At 46.8% G+C, this 24,746-nt stretch overlaps 1 protein-coding gene across 1 annotated transcript in view; it reads right to left on the minus strand.

Annotated features, from left to right (window-relative positions):
• Positions 1 to 1,722: 1,722 nt before the first annotated feature.
• The window catches only part of LOC126523383 (membrane metallo-endopeptidase-like 1), a 173,968-nt gene continuing 150,944 nt past the window's right edge, over positions 1,723 to 24,746 (minus strand). The window contains exons 11-15 of the mRNA XM_055066933.1: positions 23,073 to 23,182; positions 11,826 to 11,885; positions 9,671 to 9,778; positions 7,437 to 7,468; positions 1,723 to 1,881 (exon numbers count right to left, since the gene is read on the minus strand). Of these exons, the coding sequence (XP_054922908.1) occupies positions 1,761 to 1,881; positions 7,437 to 7,468; positions 9,671 to 9,778; positions 11,826 to 11,885; positions 23,073 to 23,182 (431 nt within the window). The 3' untranslated portion in view covers positions 1,723 to 1,760. The remainder of the gene's footprint in view (positions 1,882 to 7,436; positions 7,469 to 9,670; positions 9,779 to 11,825; positions 11,886 to 23,072; positions 23,183 to 24,746) is intronic.

The following is a 24,746-nucleotide window of genomic DNA, read 5'->3' on the forward strand; positions in this document are numbered from 1 at the left end:
AGCAGTGAGGGTGCACTGCTTGTTGTCATCTTGACTTGTGAGACCTCGGCGGCAAAAAAGCTCTCGCCAGGTTAGGCAAACAGTGAACCACACACAAAACAAAACAAAAGCGATGGAAAAAAATTTTTCCGAAATCATATGACACCTACGTACTCAGCGCAGCAAAGAAACATTTTACCGCAGCACTAACAAAACGGCAAATTCACGATTGGTTAGTTACTGTAGTTATGAACCACTGACCGCAAACTGCACGTTTCTGCCGCATCATTCGTGTTGAATTCGGCGTTTCTTAAACCAGTTCTCTTCTGTACGTGTATTCTACTCGAGCCATTTATCCCTTCTAAACGTCTGTTTCTTTAAAAAAACGAGCCTTCAGACAGAAAAGCTTCAGCTTCAGACAGGCTGGCCTTGATTGCCATAGAAGTCAGTAAATGGCGTAAATCTTCCATCACGTTTGCACAGAAACACACATATATAGCATACACTGCTTCATCTACGCGAAGCATGATAAATGCATAAATGTGCACAAACACGTACGCAAATACGTATGCAGAACCACGACGTCTCATACGACACCTTAACTAGCGCTGCCAATTTCGAAACCTGCATAGCGGTTTGATTGAAGCAGTCACCCGAAAAAGACTCTGTAAATGCTTGGTTAACAGTGACAACGCAAACGGTAGACAAGAGTCGCTCGTGCCTGTTTACGAACAACCAAAAACTGAATGAGACTTGAAGAGCGGTCAGCAGAGCAAACTGTTTGCAGAAGACTTGCGCTTCTGAGCTTTGGCTAGCTAAGGTTTGTTTGTGTTTCTAAGTGCCATAGTCACTATCAGATACGCTAGGCGCCTTCGCGCCACCACGCTGTCAGGGTATTGCCGGTGCTGGCGCAGCCTGTTTAAGGCTCCCGAGATCAGTGCGCTTGGCTTCAAAGAAAGAAGGAAAAAATGAAGCGACGAGTAGGTGAAGTCATGTTTTCTCCACAAAATCGTTCCACTAGGTTAAATCGTCTGTGCAGTGAATTCAGAACGGCGTTCTCCCTTCTGCCACTTCCCTGTCCATTGTCCGCACACACTAGCGCAACTGCTGCGCACATATTTGCGTACAGTGGTCCGCGTGGAGCAATAACACCCCCGGTCTCGTCCCATACGTTCGACGCACGACATCTGCAGAACCGCTGGCAGCCTGCCTCGCAGGGCTCTCTTCTGTGCAGCAGCAGCTCCCTCGCGCGCTGCCTCTCTCCATCCCATCACCGTCGTGTATTGTTAAGACATCCCGAGTAGCCTCGGCGTTACGCTAAACCATGCTGGAACTTTTAATGCTTTGCCCTTCAGGAGAAACTCGCTGTGCTTTTTCTTTTTTAATGCGCGGCATTTTTTACGAGCTCAACCCAGATTTCTGCATAGACATATCTGGCCGCATTCAGGAACCGATACCGAAAATTGTGCAGCCTCCCAATATGAGCCCACCGCGAAGGTACTGCTGCCTAGAAATGTGGAAAATTCTCGTAGGTACGTATCACTGGGTATGCACCACTGGCTATGCACCGCACTTCAATGAACCAAACAGATGGCATTGTTCGTCACTGGTTATCACAACAAAACAAGCATCTATGTTTTATTTGAGTACATGTCAAGTGGAGCTGACTCTGCCGAATTTTTTCTGCATCTCAATGGGCGCGAAGAGAGAAAGTTCTCCAACTAAAATATAGGCTGCTTTAAAAGAAAACAAACAAAAAACAAGCTTTATTTTTCAGCAGCTCAGTAGTTCATCCTAGTGGTGTTCCAGAGGATGCATGGTTTGGCTTTGTACATCGGGGCTCCTTTTTCGCACTTGAATGATGTGTGGAAGTAAGGGTTGTTCTTGGCGGTGAGGTCAATCCTGCAATTGAAGAGAGAGGTGCCCAAGAAAAGTTTAGGATTGCTGTTAGTTCTTAGATGCTTTTTGAAATAATCAGAATAATAACGTTGCTTTAAATGCTGGCACAATACGTGCTGCAGTCCATATGGTCAGTTTATGCAGTGTCCGACATAAGGGAGGCCCTCATATGCGCCCCTAGCATCATCATCATCAGCGACAACTGACTATTTTCACCACCAATGCAGAATGAAGGCTGTCCCAGCGATGAGCAATTACACCTGACCTGCACTAGGTGAGCCTGAACTGCAACCGAGTGCGAACTGCAACTGGAAATGTTCTCAGTTCATCTCACCACCTAATTTTCTACCCATAGCACCCATCTACAGCATTAGTTGTACATTGATTATCTGCTGTGCGCATTACGTGGCTGGCCCCACTACATTTTTTTTTCTTATAACGCCAACCGGAATATGGGCCACGCCCGGTTGCTGTGTGATCCACACCGCTCTCTTTCTGCCGCTTAACATTACGCCTAACGCTTTTCGTTCCATCGCCCTTGGCGGCGTCATTAACTTGCTCTCAATCTTCTTTTAACCTTCTGCACTGATTCTGCTGATCATGAATTGTTGTTCCCTTGCCAGGATACTGAACATTACCTTTACGTCTCCCCAATAATATTCAGCCCTACCCTTGCCTTTTGTTGGTAGAGACCCACAATTAGTTGTTGCGATTCGTCGTCAGCGTTGCTGAACAGGGCACTGTTGTCCGAAAACGAAGGTTGTTAAATTATTCACCGTTGATCCTCACTGTTATCCTTCCCAGTGCTCGAATACTTGTTCTAAGCATGCTATAAATAGCGTACCAGAAATTCTGCCTACTTGCCTTACCCCTTTCTTGATAGACAATTCTCCGCTTTCATTGTGGAAAATTGCAACGTCATAAATGCAGCAACGCCAAAATGCAACGCCATAATCACTAATGGCGTTTTTCACTGGTCGATTTGAAGCGGCCGCCGAAATGCTCGAGCGAGCGCTCAGGTTTCACAAATCCGAATGGCCACGTCTGCGTACACGTCGCACAAACTGGTCCCGGAAACCTTGCCCGACTTCCGCTCTGTGCGTTTCCACGGCAACCAAACTCGCTGTCCCCCATGCGTAAATTGACTGCGCCAGTCGCAGAGTCCGTCATTTCCATGTCGCGCCCGCAACGATTGTGCATGGACAACGTGCATAGAAGGCTTTGTACAGCACATGCGTCACTTCGTAATCGCTGTCGTCCGGGCTCTCATCGCTAAACGCGAGTTCTGCAGCAGTACCGAACGCAGTCATGTTGCGAAGCAACACAATGTTGTGCGTACCAACCGGATACCAATTTCGCTTGAAGACGGATGTGACGCGAGCTATTTCCGCCCAAATCCGCGCCTCGGCGGTGGAGCAGGTGAGAGCGATCCGGCGTGGAGTGAGTTGGTCCGAAACGACCAGTGGAACGCGCGAACCCGCTCCAAATCGACCAGTAAAATTTGGATTCATTGCCGCAGAGCAAGAAATCCTGCCCTGAATCGAACAGTGAAAAACGCCATAAGCTACTGCAGCTGGTCACAAGTCGGGTCCTTTCTAGCTTTTGTTTGGCTTTCTGACAGTCTGCAGTCGAAGCCGGTCACCATAGGACGCAATGCGCTGCCCTAGAAAATATTTTCTTCTATCTAGGTAAACTTTGCGTCCCACATTCTTTTAGGCCTCATGTTAAGAGTGACACGAAAGTGTTACCACTATCGCGGGTAAAAACTGCCATTTAGCAAGAAAAAAAACTTTAAGCGTAGATGTTCCTAAAACCTAGCATGCTCGAAGCGTACACTCAGTCACTGGTGTACTAGCGCTTTGTGAGACATCGGACATGAAGATTATAGAGATGGCACCAATCTCTCAACAAACCACGCAGTGACTTCGAGGGGCACCGTCATAAGTTTTCAAGACAAAATATAGCTACAACTACAAAATTTATCTCCGGTCTACGCAGCTGTGTGCTATAGCATATCTCGTGCTACAGCCTTTCAAGAAGCGATGTGCTTCTATATACTTTTCGACCTCCGAGGGTACAGTGGTGGCCGCACAGGCACAGACAGATAAAAGCTACTGTCAAGCGCACCGTATCGCAATACAGCAAGCGAAAAAATTACTTTTGCTTCTTCATTTCTAATCAGTATTGCAAGTTCACTTTACTTTATAACCTTAAAGGCCCCCAGTATTGGGGGTATTACGTAGAGGTGGGTAGCTAATAAAATAAATTAAATACACATAGAAAATATTGTTAGGTGCAAGTTTGCTCGCTGGTAAATATGTTAATTAAGCAGTTCAATAACGTGGATGGGCAGGTGATTGCAGCGATGTCGTGTGGAAGGCCGTTAGCACTGCAGTCAACACCGAAGTTAGCACTGCCGTCAATACAGCACTGCAGTCGCTCCTTCGCTAAAGGGTACACGAGTGGTTACAAACAAGAGGCGTCGCACAAGCACGCCAGAGAAAAGTGTCTGTTGCTGACAACACCTTTAAGCACAGTAAGCTGTTTGGTTCACGTCTTGGTATACTGAATTACATTTTGCTATAGTTGTGATGATGACAAATTGACATCCCCTTCGGAACAGTGATAAATAATCACCTAGCCTGTTCGAGTTGCTTGCATACATGCCACAGGTAAGTTATACATTTTGTATACTTAAAAAGCTTCTCCATTTAAATTGTATCGCTACCTAAGCCTGTAATGGATCCGGTCTTATCAATCTCTTGCATGCTTTTTTTTTCGAAGCATACTCCAAACGTTTCTTGTTTATCTCGGCTGCTGACCCGTTGATGCTTCAGACGGCGTTAAGTCCAAGTCCTTCTGGAAGGTGCACGTTGACTACGAGTCTCGCTGGATCAATCCCTTTGCATTTCAGTAGGATGTGCTGATTTTTTTTTTTTTTGATTTTTGGCACAACATACACATTTCTCATCTAGTAGCAAATATTTTCTCCGGTATGTTTCTATCCTTAGGCAATCGGCTCGAGTCTCAAATAGCAAGGCACTGCCATTTGTGTTATGGTACAGATTTTTCCTTCTAATTTCTTTCTTCTTGTTCTTGTAAATCTCTATGGCCCTTTTTGTTTCTATTCTTTGCATCCAATTGACTATCTCCGTTTCTATCACTTTCTTTATGATGTCTCCCTGTTGTCTATTTACACTTTCAGTTACCTTGTACTTGGCTGCCAACTTTCTTGACCTCTTGCTTTATTCTGTGTCCACGCTTTTCAGGTATAGATGCTTGGACACTTTAGCCGCCCATTTTTTAGCCAAGTTCTTGAGTCTTTCTTCAAAACTAATTTTGCCCAGCGCTTCCCTGACTTCAAAAGTGGCCCAGCCCATGTTACCTTTCACTGCCTCATTTGTGGTTTTACCGTGGGTTCCCAAAGACTACCGGCCTACCGACCTTTGGTTAACTTCCGGCCCCAACAAGATAGCCGATTTTATGCACAGAATGATGTTTGCGAAAGTTAGCGCTGACACCATTACTCCTTTCCAGACTGCACGTGCCACCTCATATTATTGAGGCCCCATAGTGATGAATGCTTAATCACAATGCGTCTCGAAGCGACATATGTTGGGGCGCATAATTAAGGAATGGCTACTAAATGTTATCTTGAGCTCGCATAACAAGTGGCATTTTCTATGGCAAATAAATGGTAATCATTTTCATATTTCCTCACCTGTACAGTCACATTGACCTTGCTCAATATAAAGAAATAGTTTTATAAGAAAACAATACAAAAATTGAAGCTTTGTCACCTGTGGAACATGTCCGGCAAACTAGTGCAACCTCTTTTCGGCACTTTAAACGCATTTAGTCCCGACCGAACAAGCCCTTTAGTTTTTTTCAGCTGTTGATAGCATTGCAGTGTTTCGTCGCTTCTCTCCGAAATTAACAAAAAAAAATGGCAGCCAGTCGCTCGATCCCCAAATGAATAAAAACTTGGATTCTTCAAAGGACTTCACAGTAACAAACGACCCTTCTACTCATCCCGATATATATTTATTTATTTATTTATTTATTTATTTATTTATTTATTTATTTATTTATTACACAACTATCTAATACGCTGATTTATCATGCATGCGGGACGTGGTAACATCTTACAGCTTGACTTCATTTGTGCTGCAGAATAACATTTTCATTTCTTCTGGTAACTCTTCTATACGAGGCTAGGTCATGTACAATTACTTTCACTGCTTTTTCTAAGCCTCTATGAAATTTATAGACTCTTTACGAAAAACTGCAATTTTTGAGCGTAATGATCACGCACACAGAAAGAAAAATCGAGGAAAAGCGCTATTGGTTATTTTAATGGGTAGTGAATAAGTGGCTAACAGTGGCGCTTGCCCTTGTCTTTTGTTCCTGTGTGCGTTGCGGTGCCTTTTTGCTGTGTGAACTTTACGGATAAGCAATGAATGAACAAGGCAAACGATTAATGGCTCTGGAATGAATGCAGCCTCGTGAGTCTCTGGAGCATTCACCTTCGTTCGAAACTCTGTGTAAAATATTGTACTTTCGCTTAGATGGGAAACACCGGAATGTTTTCGTTGGATGCATATATACCAGGCGTAAAAAATCACGCTTCCTCTAACTCAAGTGTCACGGTTACACTATTGCTCAACGGCCTTCGAGTTTCGCCCAAGTGACATGCAGCACCTTCTGTGCGCTTGTTGGCGCAACTTCTCACACAAAAAAAATATTTGAAGCCAGCACTACGCTTGCAGCGCCACTGGTGCTGCGAGACATTCTCGACCCGCCGGACAGCACCAACTGGGAGTTATGTGCTATGAAATCACAAGTATTGCCGAAAGATCTCGAACAGCTCTATTGTGCATATGTGCCTCTGAGAGCAATGTTCTATGTGCGTTCATGTTGTCACTGTGTACAGCATAATTATCACTCAATACCTGGAGTAGCTGATCTCCAGCTTATCGTTGATGTTTATATATATATATATATATATATACAAAAGAATTTCAGGAAGCCTATCGGAATGAAATGGTTCATGCGAGGGTATCGAACATCGAATGCGGCCATTTTCTACTTGTGTTTCTAATTACATTTACAGCGGTTGTCTCTAAGATGCTCTATTAACGCCGCTCATCACTCACATTCTTAGTGCGCGCACTAAACCGAACGCCAAAACTCGAACAAGTTACTTCAGTCAGAACACAAACTAAGGGGTTTGATCACTGACTAAGCAGAAACTGCATTTTTCCTATTCCTCGTCATTCTCTTGTTCACAATGCCACAATCTAAACAACGAACCCGCATGAGTTCCGTAACCTCGGGTAATTTCTCCATTGAAAACTGACGAGAAGCATTTACGCGTTTTTTTTTTTGTTTGTTTTTAAAATGCTACCTAATCGAACAAGTTTTCGTCTATAGCTGACTACACAACGGTTCACAGCATTTGCCTTTCGTGAAAGCTGCGACTTTTTCGAGGTATTTACTCCATAACAAATCAGTGCTGCGTTTGGGCCTCACAATATGCACGTAAATATGATACTTACAATTCTTTGCCCATATCAGTGCCGCAGTGCAACTGTAACAGAAAAACCCATGTAAAGGTCTTGAAGCAATCGTGAAGGAGTATGCTTACCTAGAACAATTATTCAGGTGGGAGCAAGATCACCTGAATCAAGTCTACAAGGCGAGCAAGAATGAACCATGCGCGTACGGCACACATACATGTCCTCATGGGCGGCCAACTTTTGACAACTACGCGTGAAATCACCGCATTCCACACATACTACCTTAGGGTGGTGAAACTTCGCTAATTATAAAAAAGCTTGCGATAGAGCTAAGGGCAACGCAGCGAGCGTTAGATAACAGGCGTAGCATTGCCAGATAGAAGCACGACAGTGTAGATTAGAGAGTAAACTCGGGTGGCTGATAATGTGATTAAGACTAAATGGAAGTGTTGTACGAGGCGTGCAATGCCGAGAAGATAACCCGCGGCATGTGTTACTAGAATCATTAGCAAAGCAAGTTGAACGCGTTCGAGTATTGTAGCTGACTAGGAGATGAGATGAGATCGAGGAAATTGAGGGAATATTACAAAATCATCTGACGTAAGACAAGATCATTATAGAATGCTGGAGTGAACGTGGCTCTGCCGTGACGAGTTACGGCGTGACAGAAAGAGAAATGATAAGAACGAAGTACCATGAACCATGCATAAACAAGAACAGAAACAACTATAACAATGCATAAAACAAGCTGGCTACTGAAACCGATCACGGCTTGTCCTATCAGATCGACTTTCTTCACCTCCTCTTGGTTCTCCGCACCAGTAAGATGATCACAACAACAATAGCTGTTGTGATGATGACTGATAATGATGATGAAAAATACAAAGAAAACAGGGGCGTTACAAATCGCTGGATAGTACTTGACACTACCGCCGCCATAATGGTGATGAATACGACGATGAAAGTGGTGGTATGGGTGTGGTGGCGAAGATTGATGATTATCATGAAGACATGTTCGGTTATGAATTGAAAGCGCGATTTTGCACTGTTGTGCATAATGGCGATGAGGGTGGTGATGACTGATAGTGATAATTATGAAGACAAGATTGTATTGCAGTATGGAATTTGGTACTACCGCTGGTAAAACGATTATGAGGACGATTCCCAATAAGTTAAAGGCAATGCCATAAGTGGAAGCCCGTTTCGCGAAAATTCCATCATCCCTAGCCCTTTTATTGCGATTACCATTCTCAGGGCACTTGATGCACTTGATGCACTTTCAGGGGTTCCGTCTGCCTGTGTCTGACTGTTTTTCCGCCAACTAGGGACACTAAGGAGTAGGTAGTCTGTGGGTGTAATGTGTAGCCCATCAGGCAGCTGTGCTGAAGGAACAGGGTGGCGCCAACTTCGCTCACTGGGTATCTGCCGCTGTTTAACGAATCATGATGCTATATTGAAGCACTGGTTGTGTACCACTTGGTCTGTGCCACATTGCAGTGGACGTGACAGCAACTGGTGACAGAGTCACTGATCACATGCCACTAGTTATGTCTCGCTCTTCACTGAATCTCTTTGGCACCCACCAGGCATGTCTAGTAACTAGGTACGTATGTGCCACGTTTTTATGACAAAAATATCCGTTAGTATTTCTCCGGTGCTCGGCGGAATCAATCCGGTGCCACGCGCCGACTACATGGCGCAACTACAGGCAGCACCGCTACATGGCGCAACTTGTGCAGTCGGGAGCGCGAGGGAAGAACCCGGTTGCGTGCACGTCTCTGCGATGGCAATACGGCCTGTCGCTACATTGCTTTAATACTGGCTAATCGCATTAACTTCAACATTCATTGTGAGATAGGCTCTGCAAGATTCCTATACAACACTAAGTAGTAAATCTCAAATGCAGAAAAATAGATTGTGTAAACAATTGCGACGCAAGATTTACCCGGATAAAGTATTAGGCGCTGGCACCTGCGACCTAGCTGGGCCACAGGTCCCATGTTCTCTCGTTTTTCAAAGTGACGAAATGAACTTACACAACGCGCATTCTACAAAATGACCAAAATAACACCTCCTCTTTACTCTAACTCTAGAACCTAACACTCCGTCATACAGCGATTTGAACTTTTTCAGAGCTTCGACAGGCCACACGGCATTTTTCTTCATTTCTAGCAAGAGCACGCCACGACTGATAGGTCACAGTGTGAATAAAATGATATCCAGTTCTAGGAAATATAGCGCCCTCAAAGAGCAAGTGTGCGCCATGGACTCACCAAGGCCCAGTTGTAGAAGAAGAGCTGCGTGGAGCTGAGGTCGCTGACCCAGTCTATACGGAACTCAGGACGTGGGAATGCCTTTTCGAGGACCATGCGCTTGTAGTACTATAAGGCCAGAGAAAAAGAAAGAAACAAGGAAAATAGAAGCTGTCGAAAACACGGTGGTCACAACGTATTTTTGCTTCCAATCATTCGCCATCCGATCATTCACAGCACATGCAGCCCACAAAACCACAGCCTTCAAGATCTGTTTTTGTTACTTAGAGGCTTCTTTTACTTAGTCGCAAGGACGTGGATTAAGATACTGCCTATTAAGAAGGGTACGTCACTTCGACACCACCGCCTTGGCTACTTGGGCACTTTTCTTTCTTTCATCTTTCTAACATAGGAGTGCTGTGATCTGCTTAGACGGCTCCTGCACGGGTGAAAGAGCATTATCCAGTTCACATTCTTCCCATAGCAGCGAGTCTTAGTGATGACATCGGCCGAGTGCAGCTCGGATGATCATGGTTTGAACACAATGTAGGCTGATGATTATTTTAGGAAAGGGCGTAGATCTACACGAAGATAATGTGTACTGAGCAGATTCTACTCGTTCTCCACTATGCACCGTCTCTACACTACGCTGCGCATCTGCGGTCTTGAATGTCCCAAAACATTTGAACTCCACCATCTCTCGCAATAATTTATTCAAACAATGTAAAAGAATGTATAAAATTCGTATAAGCAGCCTCTGCAGCTTTACCCTCCAACTTCTTGCCAAATAATAATAATAATGACAATAGCTCGTTCGTAAGCAAATGCTTGCCCTGCATACGCCTAAGGCATATTTGTTAGCTGGACAGCCTTAACAGAAAAAGTTCATGCGCAAAATCAAATACAGCACCAGCATGAAGTAATAAGTCACATAATCACAAGCTAAGAACAAATTACGAAGCAGTAATAAAACAATTCTACTGGCGAAGTTGACGCTATTCGCAACATAGGTGCGCACTAGTGTGCTGAAAAATAAGACGTAGGAATTGGAACTATCCGATTTACTACATCTAACAAATATGCTATGTTTCTAGCACACAATTACCTCGCCTAAGCAAGATAGCCAGTGGTTTGTAACGTTACTTGCCATTTGGTCAAACAAACGAGGAGAAATTACGGCGCGTGCTTTTATTGTAGTCAGCAATACACGGGAAGCAACATGTTCTATTTGTCGCCCGCACAGCATTTTCGCATTCAGCATATTAATGGACTACATAATAACAATATCGTACATGACATCAAAGATAAAAAGTCATACAGCACGTCAGAATTCATCCTGCGTGCTACCTTTATGACATTGTGCACCGCAAGCAACACAGCGTTTAATATGCTGTGCACTATTAGATGAGTTTATCTCATACTAAAATTGTATGGCGTTAGTACTCGCATTTTAATATTAACACAGTGGGTCCTTCGTGTGCCCTCATCTTCAATGAACAACGACACACTGACCTCATTGGGAACAAATATTGACGAACTGCTTTCAAGTACTCCGCGAGACGCTAACATCCAGGCGTAAGCCTAGGTACTTCTCATTATCCACACGTTCAGCAGAAAGATAAAAACAATATCCGCAATTGTTTCTATGCAAGAAAACAGGATGATGTGCCTCGATCCATCTGTACGAGCTGCGCAAGCGCAATCTGTTTGTTTTAGACAGGTTCCAATAAATGTTATCATTACATAGCCTGGTTACCAATGGAAATATGTTTCATAGGGCACCTACATTGTGTTCTACAGGCCGAAACAAAAGTCATATCAGTCGCGCACGCGCATGTATTTGGACAAAGATTGAGTACTAGAACGGCATTATTATAAATATTAAATAAAAGCAAATTCATAAGCAACCAGGGGAGGACAACAGGCTTGGCACTTATGTGGTCATAGAATTAAAGTGAACAAAGTGTTGCAAAGTGTGGGGTGCCCAGTAGACCAAAGTATTTCACCAATTGTCTATGCACTTTGACGTCACATAGCAAATAGCGGTCTGGCAAAACCTATAAGGTCAGTGCTGCGAGCAGCTTAACAAGATACTCCGCAATGCTCCTCGCACCATCTTCCATTGCTTACGTACTCGAGATACCCGCGTGAACAGGAACACTGCCCTTCCACTTACTCTGTATGCTGGCACCACAGATGCGAGGAGATGTAGGTCCATGAGTGATTCCATCGTGTCCTGCCGGAGAGAAACGTGCACGAAATGTCCGTAAGCAAAAAAAGGGCAGGAGATGTTTGCTGGGCCTTGCGCACAACTTTACTAAGGCGGGCAGAGTGAGAAATAAAGAGCCTAGAAGCTCTTCGGTAGTTCGTTCTCATAACGCCGAACGAAACAACAATAGCGACTTACTCCACACGTTATTCGCCTTACAATGGACGATGACAGCTGAGGTGGCGGCAGCGCAACATTCTACTGATTGTCTCCATCCACCTACGCACGTTTCCCACAAATTTGGCACCGTGTTACGGACGTCGATCGGCAACACTGCATCAAGTGTCGTTCGGTAAAGCGTGTGCCTTGCACAAAGATGCAGCAGGAGCGGCTGTGTCATCAGAGCGCCCCGTACAGTCTGTGATCAATGCCAGCTGCCCGTCTGATCCGGAACATCAGCTTCAGCAAACTATATAAGCTAAGATCATCGCGGAATTATTCATATTGCAGCGCACGTGACGGCGGTGCAAAATTCTACTAATTATCTCGTGCCGCCAGCGCAGGTTGGTTAAATCCGCATCGGCGTGTAGCATGTTTTTATATTTGTTTGCTGCACCCATTGCTGTCAAGGCAAATGCCAACTCAGGCTGAGCTGCGGCCGAGTTGGCATTTATCGGCCGTATAAACTTGTAAACATTCGTTTACTGACTAAATTAGCAATGACGATATTAACTCTAAATTTTTGAAAAATACTGAAGTGTACTCATCCATAATTTTGTGCAACATTTTTTCGCAATCTATTCTGTCGTGCTCACTACCAAAGGACTTTAAAGTCGGCAAGGTGATTCCATTATTTAAGTCTGGTGACGTGCATTCACCTTTAAATTACAGGCCAGTTTCTCTAACTAGTGTGCCATGCAAAATTCTAGAGCATATAATATACTCTAATGTCATCAACTTCCTAGAAACAAATTCATTTTTTTCATCTCGTCAGCATGGGTTCCGTAAATCATTTTCCTGTGATACCCAACTTATTTCATTTACACATGACATCTGTGCCGCGTTGGATAATGGATTTCGCATTGACACCATCTTCTTAGACTTTTCTAAAGCATTTGATCTCGTCTCTCACCAATTACTTTGTCTAAAATTAAATACACTTAACATTGACCGTAACATTATCACATGGATTGAACACTTCTTATCCAATAGAACACAATTTGTCTCAGCTAACAATTTTGACTCTTCACGTTGTTCTGTCAGTTCCGGGGTGCCGCAAGGTTCCGTTCTCGGACCTTTGCTTTTTCTCATTTATATTAATGATGTGCCTAACTGTGTAGCGTCCTCCATAAGGTTATTTGCCGACGATTGTGTAATTTACAGAGTAATATCATCAAATTCTGACACTTTAACGCTACAATCTGATTTAGACAAGGTAACTAACTGGTGCGACACTTGGAAAATGCGACTTAACAGCCAAAAGTGCAAACTAATGAGGATTTCCCGCAATAATGCTTCGTCTAACCTATCCGACTATCACTTGAAGAACTCTGTACTCGAAGAAGTCAGTTCCTATAAATACTTAGGCGTCCACATAACATCTAATCTTTCCTGGCAAACACACATAAACCACATCACTAACAATGCTAACCATACGCTTGGTTACCTCCGTCGCAATTTCTCTATGGCACCCGCTAACTTAAAGCTACTTCTATACAAAACACTAATACGTCCTAAGCTTGAATATGCCTCTTCTGTATGGGACCCTGGCTTGGATTACTTAACAAATGCCATAGAATCTATACAAAATCGTAGCGCGCGGTTCATTCTTACTAACTATTCTCGGACATCAAGCGTAACATCTATGAAGGCTACTTTAAACCTCCCTCTCCTCTCATCCCGTAGGAAGTTAGCGCGCTTATCACTGCTGCACAAAATTTATTATTACAATCCGGAATTAAAATGTGAACTTTTGTCCGAACCTGCATATATATCATCTCGTACTGACCATCTGCATAAATTGGGCGTTCCACACTGTCGCTCGAACCTATTTTTTTATTCATTTATTCCTAAAACTACCAATGAATGGAATCATCTGCCGGCCTCAATTATTAACATAACCGATACATCTGCTTTCAGAACTACTATTGAAGAATACTTTTGTTAATCCGCACTTTCTCATTTTTTTCTTGTTATTATTATACCCTGTTATCTGCACATGCTGTAGATTTCCACTCCCTTCTGTAACGCCTTCGGGCCTTGAAGGTACAATAAATAAATAAATAAATAAATAAATGCGTAAGCGTGGCTGAACGATGACGTAGAAAGGAGCATACACACCGAGACAGCGCTGTTTTGTATGTCTGCTTCGTTCTACATCCTCGCTCAGTCGCGCTTACATATTCTGTCATGGATTCAATCAAACTATCCCGTCAACGTGTTTTAAGTAAATTACCAAGCACGGTGTTACGCGCGCACAGGTAAATATGAATACATCTCGCTCGGTGAGGGCCGGAAATTGCTGTCAAAATTGTGAAGTGAGGAATCGCGGCAGCAGCAAGCGAATTAACTTTCAAGCATTTCTCGCTTCAACGCGAACGAAACGTCGAAAGCACAGCGCATACGAAGCTACCGGCAATACGCGCGCTCTGCAAAGATCGCAGATCGCTCTAAAGCTGAGGACCACACGGGCGCGCACTTTGCACGCTTCGGCGACCGTTTCGTGACACGCGAGCGCCGGCAAAGCGTCCCGACGGCGTCTGTCAAATGCGTCTACTATGGCGTCCGCGATTCGCGCGGCCAACGCCGTAGGAGACGCCGCGGTTGTCTCCACTCTATGAAACGCCCGAACAGGAGGACATCGAGACACCCTAGCAGCCGCCGGAGAAGAACGCCCATCCACCCTCGCCTGACTCCACTGCCTCGCGCGCGTCAGGAGAGGGCACGCATCCAGGTCGCGTTCCTCGCTCGCGCACCTCCCACTCTTTCACTCGCACATACAGCATACGGCACGCGGCAACGGTTTTATCGCCCCTGGACATCATACGAAACCTGACGGCGACACCGACGGCAGAAATGCACCTGGAGTGTTTATACATTCCTATCGCAATATTACCTACACCTGTCAATGTTCCATCATAGAGACTTTTAAAATATGGGCCCCAAACGTTTGGGGCCCCAACAGATAGCGTCGGAGAGACTACGTACGCGCGAGAAGAAAACTGCACATGGGTTTTGCATCGGGCACGCTATTCCACTGATTTAGCGGGAGCCCCAAAAGCTGCCACAAAAGATTTGCGTCAACAAACATGGCGGCACCCATCGAGGCGACAGCTGTAACCTAGCACCAAACTGGGCTCGAGCGGTGGTAACTTGTGAAATTCGCAAGCTAGGAGAACTGACTACGGTTATCATTTTTACAGCGAAGCTGTATACCTCTACCGTCCAAGGAAATTTCCGTGTCGTAAGTAAAAACTCCCCATACGTGGGCCGATCACAGAGACCGTGCAATGCCGGGCCGACCCACGGCGGAAGTGAAGCAGGCGTTAAGCACACCCCATGCGTGGGCCAGCGCAGAAGAACGTGCTATGCCGGCTCGACGAGCGGCGGAGGGGAAGCAGGCGTCAAGCCCTGCGCATACGTGGGCCGAACCCGAAGAAAGTGCAATGCCGGTTCAACCCGCGGCGGAGGTGAAGCAGGCGTCAAGCACTCCCCATACGTGCGCCAATCCAGAAGAACGTGCAATGCCGGTTCGCCCCGCGGTGGAGATGAAGCTAGCGTTAAGCAGTCCCCATACGTGGGCCGATCCTGAAGATAGTGCAATGCCGGCTCCACCCGCGGCGGAGGTGAAGCAGGCGTCAGGCACTCCCCATACGTGGGCCAATCCCGAAGAAAGTGCAATGCTGACTCGTCCCGCGGCGGAGGTGAAGCAGGCGTCAGGCACTCCCCATACGTGGACCAATCCCGAAGAAAGTGCAATGCCGACTCGTCCCGCGGCGGAGGTGAAGCAGGCGTCAAGCACTCCCCATACATGCGCCAATCCAGAAGAACGTGCAATGCCAGCTCGACCCGCGGCGGAGGTGAAGCAGGCGTCAAGGACTCCACATGCGTGGGCCGAACCTGAAGATAGTGCAATGCCGTCTCGACCCGCGGCGGAGGTGAAGCAGGCGTCAAGCACTCCCCATACGTGCGCCAATCCAGAAGAACGTGCAATGCCAGCTCGACCCGCGGCGGAGGTGAAGCAGGCGTCAGGCACTCCCCATACGCGGGCCAATCCCGAAGAAAGTGCAATGCCGACTCGTCCCGCGGCGGAGGTGAAGCAGGCGTCAAGCACTCCCCATACGTGCGCCAATCCAGAAGAACGTGCAATGCCAGCTCGACCCGCGGCGGAGGTGAAGCAGGCGTCAGGCACTCCCCATACGCGGGCCAATCCCGAAGAAAGTGCAATGCCGACTCGTCCCGCGGCGGAGGTGAAGCAGGCGTCAAGCACTCCCCATACATGCGCCAATCCAGAAGAACGTGCAATGCCAGCTCGACCCGCGGCGGAGGTGAAGCAGCCGTCAGGCACTCCCCATACGTGGGCCAATCCCGAAGAAAGTGCAATGCCGACTCGTCCCGCGGCGGAGGTAAAGCAGGCGTCAAGCACTCCCCATACATGCGCCAATCCAGAAGAACGTGCAATGCCAGCTCGACCCGCGGCAGAGGTGAAGCAGGCGTCAAGGACTCCACATGCGTGGGCCGATCCTGAAGATAGTGCAATGCCGTCTCGACCCGCGGCGGAGGTGAAGCAGGCGTCAAGCACTCCCCATACGTGCGCCAATCCAGAAGAACGTGCAATGCCAGCTCGACCCGCGGCGGAGGTGAAGCAGGCGTCAAGCACTCCACATGCGTGGGCCGATCCTGAAGATAGTGCAATGCCGGCTCGACCCGCGGCGGAGGTGAAGCAGGCGTCAAGCCCTCCGCATACGAGGGCCTTTCCCGAAGGTAATGCAATGCGGGTTCAACCCGCGGCAGAGGTGAAGCAGCCGTCAGGCACTCCCCATACGTGGGCCAATCCCGAAGAAAGTGCAATAACGGCTCAACCCGCAGCGGAGGTGAAGCAGGCGTCAAGCACTCCCCATGCGTGGGCCAATCCAGAAGACAGTGCGATGCCGGCTCGACCCGCGGCGGAGGTGAAGCAGGCGTCAAGCACTCCCCATACGTGCGCCAATCCAGAAGAACGCGCAATGCTGGCTCGGCCCGCGGTGGAGGTGAAGCTGGCGTTAAGCACTCCCTATACGTGGGCCGATCCCAAAAATAATGCGATGCCGGGCCGAACCCCGACGGACATGAAACAGCCGTCAAGCCCTCCCCATACGTGGGCCAATCCAGAAGAAAGTGCAATGCCGGCTCGACCCGTGGCGGAGGTGAAGCAGTCGTTAAGCACTCCTCATACATCGGCCGATACCGAAGATAGTGCAATGCCGGGCCGACCCGCGGCGAAGGTGCAGTTCGCCTTTAAGATGGCCACATACACAGCTTCTCTGGTAATCCTTCTTCACAGAGTGGAAGGGCACTGATACTTTTTATCAACTAGCTTGTGTTATGGAAATTGATTGATTAGACACCGCTTATTCCGAATTAGATTGTCAATTTCATGGTTCATAACCTTAACACGGCTCAGCTTGGCTGGTGAAGGCATGTAACGTTGGTTACTCAAAACTAAGTGAAACTTATTGCTTGCTGCTAATAAAATAACCTCTTAATAAAGAGAAAATCAGACATCCACCCGTTCATAGCAAATGCTACGAAGGCAATCCATACGAGTTCCTCGAAAGAAAAGGCTCGTAGTTGAAGAAAAATTCGTCCTAAGACGGGACTCGAACCCGGGACCACCGGCTTTCCGGGGCAGCCACTCTACCATATCAGCTAACGAGGCGGCTAGCTGATGGCAGGGCGAAGTCGAATTTGTCAACAACTCGAAGCAAAGGCAAAAGTTTGATGTAATAGTTCTGCGGAAACCCGCAAGGTGGAGAGAAGTAATGAACAAAGGGAAAATCAGACATCCACCGGCTCGTAGCAAATGCTACAAATGAAACCCATATGGTTTCCTCGAAAGAAAAGCCTCACAGTTTAAAAATTCGTCCTCGTCCAAGACTCGAACTCGGGACCACCGCTTTCCGGGGCAGCCGCTCTACCGTCTGAGCTAACCAGGGGGCTAGCAGATGGCAGGGCGAAGTCGAATTTGTCAACTGGAAGTGAATGCAACAGTTTGACGTAATAGTTCAGCGGAAACCCGCAAGGTGGAGACTTCGCCCGTCCGTCTGCTAGCTGCCTCGTTAGCTGATATGGTAGAGCGGCTGCCCCGGAAAGGCGGTGGTCCCGGGTTCGACTTCCGAACCAGGAAATATTTTTCTTCAACTACGAGGCTTTTCTTTCGAGGAACCCGTATGGGTTTCCTTTGTAGCATTGGCTACGAACGGGTGGGTGTCTGATTCTCCCTTTATTAATTACTTCTCTCCACCTTGCGGGTTTCTGCAGGACTATACGTCAGAATAACCACTAAATTGTAATTAAACGCGAATACACGAAAGTCTAAGTTACTGTTCTTATGACAAAATGGTAAATCTTATTTAATTATTTTTATAGCTTTTTCTTGACGCGGTAGTGGCGCTGTCAGCGCAAGACGCTAACCACAAATGCAAAGCCCTGTCCTAATACTCTTCAGTGACTCCTGCGTGCCCCAACGCTAACCATCACAAAGCTCTTTGAGGCCCTTGTTCTAAAGCTATTCACTCACGCTGCATCACATATTACATGGCGGTGAGAGACGGTTCCACAAGACGCTTGCGATACGACTTTGCTTGAAGGTGCCTACCTATGCACTCAAGCGCCTGGTCCTGCCTATGGAAGCTGCCTACGTGAGCCGTTATCCTGAAATAAGTGCGGTGCTGCCGTCCAAGCATTGCTGGACGCGTATATTTCTTTAGGCCCGACCATTGATCAGGCACTTTTAGTACTGCGCCATGACGATACGTACGCAGCACGCAAGCGCTTTGCAGAACGTAGAAGCGCGTGTCGAGGTCCGGGCTTTTAGTACAGGGAAATGCCTACGTACGTAAGCGAGCATTCACTTTCTGAGGCTGGCACGGACATATGCGACGAACTGCGCCAACAGGTAGTCAAGCGTTTCGCGCAAACAACGCACGCTGAACACTTTGTCAAAAACAAAGTTCATATTTTTTTGCTATGGATTCCCACCGTGCTGGATCTTGGAGTGGGTTCTGCGCGTTTACTTCACGCAGTAAAGCCAAATCGCAGGCCATTGAAAAGTACAGCATTCCGCTGGCCGCCTTTATGCCGCCATTTTGCGAAACTCTTATCTCGCGCTCTCCCGAGCAAACGAGAACCACAAGAGCAGCACGAAACGCTTCTCACGTACACGCGCAAGAACAAGATGCATGCGTACGCGGCGGACGCGTATGCACCACGTACCGTTCGCGTTGCGTTCCGCACATGCGCACATTGCAGAACGTAGCGATCGTGATCACGTACGCAACGCCATTGCGTACGGAACGTACGCAGTAATAAACACTGTCTCGCAGCTGGTTTAACGCGTCTTCAGGGTGCTGCTGCTTAGACAAAGTGAACACAGTTAAGATCGGTGTGCTGCTATTATTCGCACTGCCATTTAAGCTGGATTTGCGCATATTGTATTGCAAAGCTGTCGCACACCTTTACCCGACATTATCCGATTACCCGAGTAACATTAGATAGCTTTAGTACTGCGCCATGACGATACGTAGGCAGCACGTAAGCACTTTGAAACGTAGCAGTGCGTGTCCCGGCATGGCTTTTAGGACGAAAGCCTTTTTTCTAGGCTCATGGTGAAGTTTGTATCAGCAGACCTGACCAGCGGAGTATCCGCCGAAGCGTCATAACGCCTTGTGAAGACAGATTAAAGACAGAATAAAGAAAAAAGAAAATGATTGATAGTGACAGTTAGTGAAAGATAACGTTGTAATAGAGGTTGGTAGGAGTTAATCAAGACTAGCAATGACTACTAATGTCTCCGAAATGACCAATATGTCTAACAATGGCTTGTAATGACCACAATTGATTAGAAATTACTAGATACGTATAGGAATGAGTAGTAATAAAGATAATCACTGCTCATGATTTGTAATGGCTATAATGTCCACGAAATGACCAATATGTCTAACGACGGCTTGTAATGACCACAACTAGTGATCACTAATGACTTATAATGACTTATTTTTTATTGAGTTACGTCACAGGCTCCTGAAGGAGCTTTGCGTGAAGGGAGGATGCAGGGAATTAGAAAGGAGTACAAACAAATTATACATTGTTAGCGAGTAAACATGAAATAACAAATATCTAACAATATAAATAACGCGATAAATGAAACAAGACGACTGTGTGAAGTAGCAAAAAAGGAGTACAATGAAATTATACAAATGGCAGCTAGTGAAGATGAAAGAACGTCTTTAACAATGTTAACGCAATACAATACAAAAAAACAAAAGCTATACAACTTCGCTAAAGGTATTTACTTATTAGGTGTGCAGTAAGGTTTAGTTGTGATGAATTATGGAAACAATATGCCTAAGCGTGCTTTGAAGGATACAGGGTCAATAATGTCAATTAATTTCTACGATAAGACCAACATCTCTAACGACTAGTTGTAATGACCGCAATTGATCACAAATGAGTGAAAATGCTTCGCAGTGAGCAGTAATGACTACAAGAAAGATGAGAAAGAAAAGAGGCAAAGATAAAGACACGAACCATATGAGGAGGAAGTGTAGGCTTTCGCCGTTCACCTCCTAAGAGAGATCTTAAAAGACCCTGGAATTCTAGTACCGGGAAACGCCTACGTATGTAAGCGGGCGGGCGTCGTTAGACGCCGGGTGCGTCTGAGCACGTTGGCTGCGTACGGCAGTGCGTCGAACCATCGTTCGAGCTATAAACGCTGTTGTTCTCGCCAAGGTGACGTAATGTGTGCGTGCCAACAGCGCACACTGAACACTTTCTGTGAACAAATTAATATTTTTTTGCTAAGGTTTCCCACCGTGCAGGATCCTGGAATGGTTTCTGCGCGTTAACATCACGCTGCAAAGCCAAATCGTAGGCCATGGAAAAGGACAGCCTTCTGCTGGTCGCCTTCGACGCCGCCATATTGCGAAACTCCTTTGTCTCGCGCTCTCCCGTGCAAACGAGAACCACGAGAGATGTCCGCGATGCTCCCCACGTACGCGCGCAAGAATCAGATGCGTGCGCACGCGGCGGCCGCATGCGCATCACGTACCGTTCGTGTTACGTTCTGCACATGCGCACTTTGCAGAATGATCTTACGTATGCAACGTACGCAGTACTAAAACGTTCTATTATGACCTCGGCTCTGTATGAGCTCTGTCCACGTGGCTACACCAATTTCGATGGTCAAATGTTTCTAAATCAAAAAGACACAGTTTCGCCAGAAAGGCGCAGCACCGATCGCCATAGCAAATTAGTAGATAGCTATACGAAGTAAGGATATTCGTTTTATGGGCCGCATAAACTTGTGAACATTCGCTTACTTACTAAATAATTATATAATGTATAAGCGCGACTGAACGAAGGCGTAAAAACGTGGACGCGATCATGGGGCGAGTGGCGCGCCACGTGTCGGGGCAGCGCCGTACATTGCGAGGAGGGGGTCTTCCGTGTTTGCTGCAGGATGGCTCTGCTTGTACGCAGAGCGCAGAAGAAATGAAGCGGAAACGTACTTCGCTACTCGTGAAACGACGACTTCTGTAAGTTACATGGCCACAATTCCCGATATACACTGCAGTATAACTTTCTACGGCACGTTTCTAAGGCAACACCGCATTCACTAGAGGCGATTTTGTCCCGTTTTGAACGAACGAGCTCGTGGCTGAGTGGTAGCGTCTCCGTCTCACACTCCGGGAGACCCTGGTTCGATTCCCCCCAGCCCATCTTGCAAGATGTTTTTTATTTATAAAGTGCCTTCTGGGATTTATCGCTCACGGCCAACGCTGCTGACGCCGGCACCGACACCGGCTTTTCTGCGACACGACCTCCTTAACGCTGTCGCGTTAAAAGAAACATACACACAGAGACAGCGCTCTATCTGTGCACCGACTAGCGCGACAACGTGTTTTAAGTAAACTAACAAGCACGGTGTCACCCGCGCAACAGGTAAAAATGAACACATCTCGCTCGATGCGAGCGGAAACTCACTGTCAAAATGCATAAGGGAGGAATCGCGGCAGCAGGAGTGATCGAATGGACCTTTGTGTATTTTTCGGTTCAACGCGAAGGAAACGTCGAAAGCACAGCGAATACGAAGCAACCGGCACCACGCAAAGTCTGCAAACATCGCCGATTGCTTTGAAGATGAGGCCCGCGCGGGCGCGCACTTTGGCCCCGTCGCAGATTATTTTCAAGGTACCGCATCCGCATGGCTGCGCCATAAGTAGCAGCGGTTGGAGAAGAACACGCTTCCCCCTCTCCCTCGCCTTAGCCCCGTTCCTCGCGCGCGACAGGAGGGCGCGCTTCTTGCTCACCGTCTACCTAAAACCCCTTAAACTTCGTAATGTTGCCAAACTCTCCTCCTCCGCCTTCACTCCTACTCGTTTCTCCTCTCTTTCACGGTCCCTTCTCGACCGTGGCGCCGCCTACGCTGCTCGAACGTAGCAACGGCGCCAACATGCGCTCCTCGCCACTCCGTAGACGCTTCTCGAGCAAAAATGGCACTGATGCACGGCGCGAGGGCCCACGTGATGCTATTAGGCTAATAGCGACGCGGCGTTGGCCTCGGCCAGAGCGCGCGAGAAGGAGGCGGCGTGCTTCAAAGCGTGGCAATACTTTACGAATTTTAAGGGGTTTTCCGTCTACCGCCGTCCTCGCTCGCGCAGGCGCGATTGAGCCGCGTCCGCCGGCTCACCCTCGCACGCTTTCACTTGCGCATACAGGGTACGGCACAAGCCGAAGTTGTTATCGCCCTTGGATTTTATATGAAACTTCACGGCGACGGCGAAAGCGACGGCAGAAATGCGACTGGACTGTCTGTATAATTGCTATCGCAATAATAATAAAAGCACGCACGATTACCACACACTCTTGCCCGTATGTTCAAGCTTCTGCCCTCGTAGGCAAGCCAACCAACAAAACGAACGGAACGTAGTGACGATATGCGCGGCGCTCACTCACGTTTTTCTTTCGGTCTGCCATCAAGCAGGTGGCGTACCTCTCCATCTTCCTCGACCACGAGTAGCCGACCCAGTTCTCAGGCATCAATATGCCGTCAGAGACCATGGCTCCTGCAAATGCATTCAAATGTGCCACTTACACAGGAAACCACCTCCCTTTCTCTAGCCTTGGGTCTCCTACTGTAAACTACCGTTTTTCTTTCTTGTTTTTCTGGGAGCTGAACTTTTTTTTCTACAAGCTTTCCCAGAGCTTACGATAATTTTTTTTTTTCGGGAGCATTTAGCGCCCGCTTATACTATAGAAAAAGGCTGAATCCTGTCAACATCGGCCTACCTGTTTGAAAGATGACCATTGCGTAACTTGAAAGACAACTAGCTATGTAGCATGATGTGATTAAAAATAACTCGAGCTTTTTCACGTTGGGCTCAATGACTACACGGCACGCGTCTTATTTTGAAAACTGGCATGCAAGCAGTGATGCAACCATATTTATTTGAGCAGTATTGATAAATTGATGTGAAGTATTAGTTTCCAAATGCATTAACATTCAAGTTCACATTTGTCAGCCGTACACTTGTCCACAGTGCTGGCAAATGTCAATATGATTTTCGCGCGTTTGTTAGCCTTTTGCTTATAACTTCTACATCTCAAATTAAAACACTAAGCGAATTTACCTCTGGAGGTCCCAACATAAGCTAACATAAACATAAACAGTATCTCAAGCATTGAACTTGATACGGCTGATGTTAAGGTCTACCGACTGCAGGGAGTAGATTGCTTTGGATATGTTAATTAATTGTGCCTAAACATGAGGAGTAAATTTTTAAGACTTCGAAAGGCTCAGGTATGAAATTTAGAACTTTGTAAATGAGCCATAGAAATATGTTTTGACGCCGTAAACTCAACAAGCTTGGAAATCTGCAGCAGAAAGAAATTTGTAAGCAGAACTTGCGAAAAGAGCTGAAATATTATAACAATCCTGTATAAGCTGCCAACTCATACATCTAATTTGTCGGCTTCAGACTCTAAACGGATGCGCTTAATAGAGCTCAGACGTACATTTTTCGTGCAGAGTTGCAGATTTGTAATTTGGGCGCCTGATTTGGGCGCCGGCGTTGCAAGATTGGTCGAACATACAGCTCAGAATGTGGTGGTAACGGGTTCGACTGCTGCCAGAGGTTAAGCTGTATAATGTCCTCTTTCATTCTTCTTTTCTATAGATACGCTTCAACCAATAATTCCGTGAGAATATAAGTCGCAATGAATGTCGACGTTAATGGAATTCGCATTGAGGCAACGTTGCCACAAATCATATTACCAAGGCCAATACACGTCCTGCATGAGGCGTCTACTGGAGCCGGGCTCCTCTATCGCACTTCGCACTGGGCACGTTGCGCCATTTATCGGCCCCACCGTGAAATCCTCGCGTGGCTCCTGAGAGAATGGATACCCAGGCGGCAACGTTTTCTCGATATACATGCCGTGGGTTCGATCATGCCAAGCACGAGAGAAATCTTTAACGATTCATGTGTCAGTGAAGAGTGGAACCCACCCAGTGCCACCTGCCAAGTGACCAACGCTGGCGTCTATTATGTTAGTTGCAGAAGTTGATCCGACGGTGGGTTTCGAACGGTGTTCTCTCGGCACAACAGCCCGATGCTTCAGATCATGGAC

The sequence above is a fragment of the Dermacentor andersoni genome, chromosome 6 (genome assembly GCF_023375885.2).
Source record: "Dermacentor andersoni chromosome 6, qqDerAnde1_hic_scaffold, whole genome shotgun sequence".
Taxonomy (NCBI): domain Eukaryota; kingdom Metazoa; phylum Arthropoda; class Arachnida; order Ixodida; family Ixodidae; genus Dermacentor; species Dermacentor andersoni.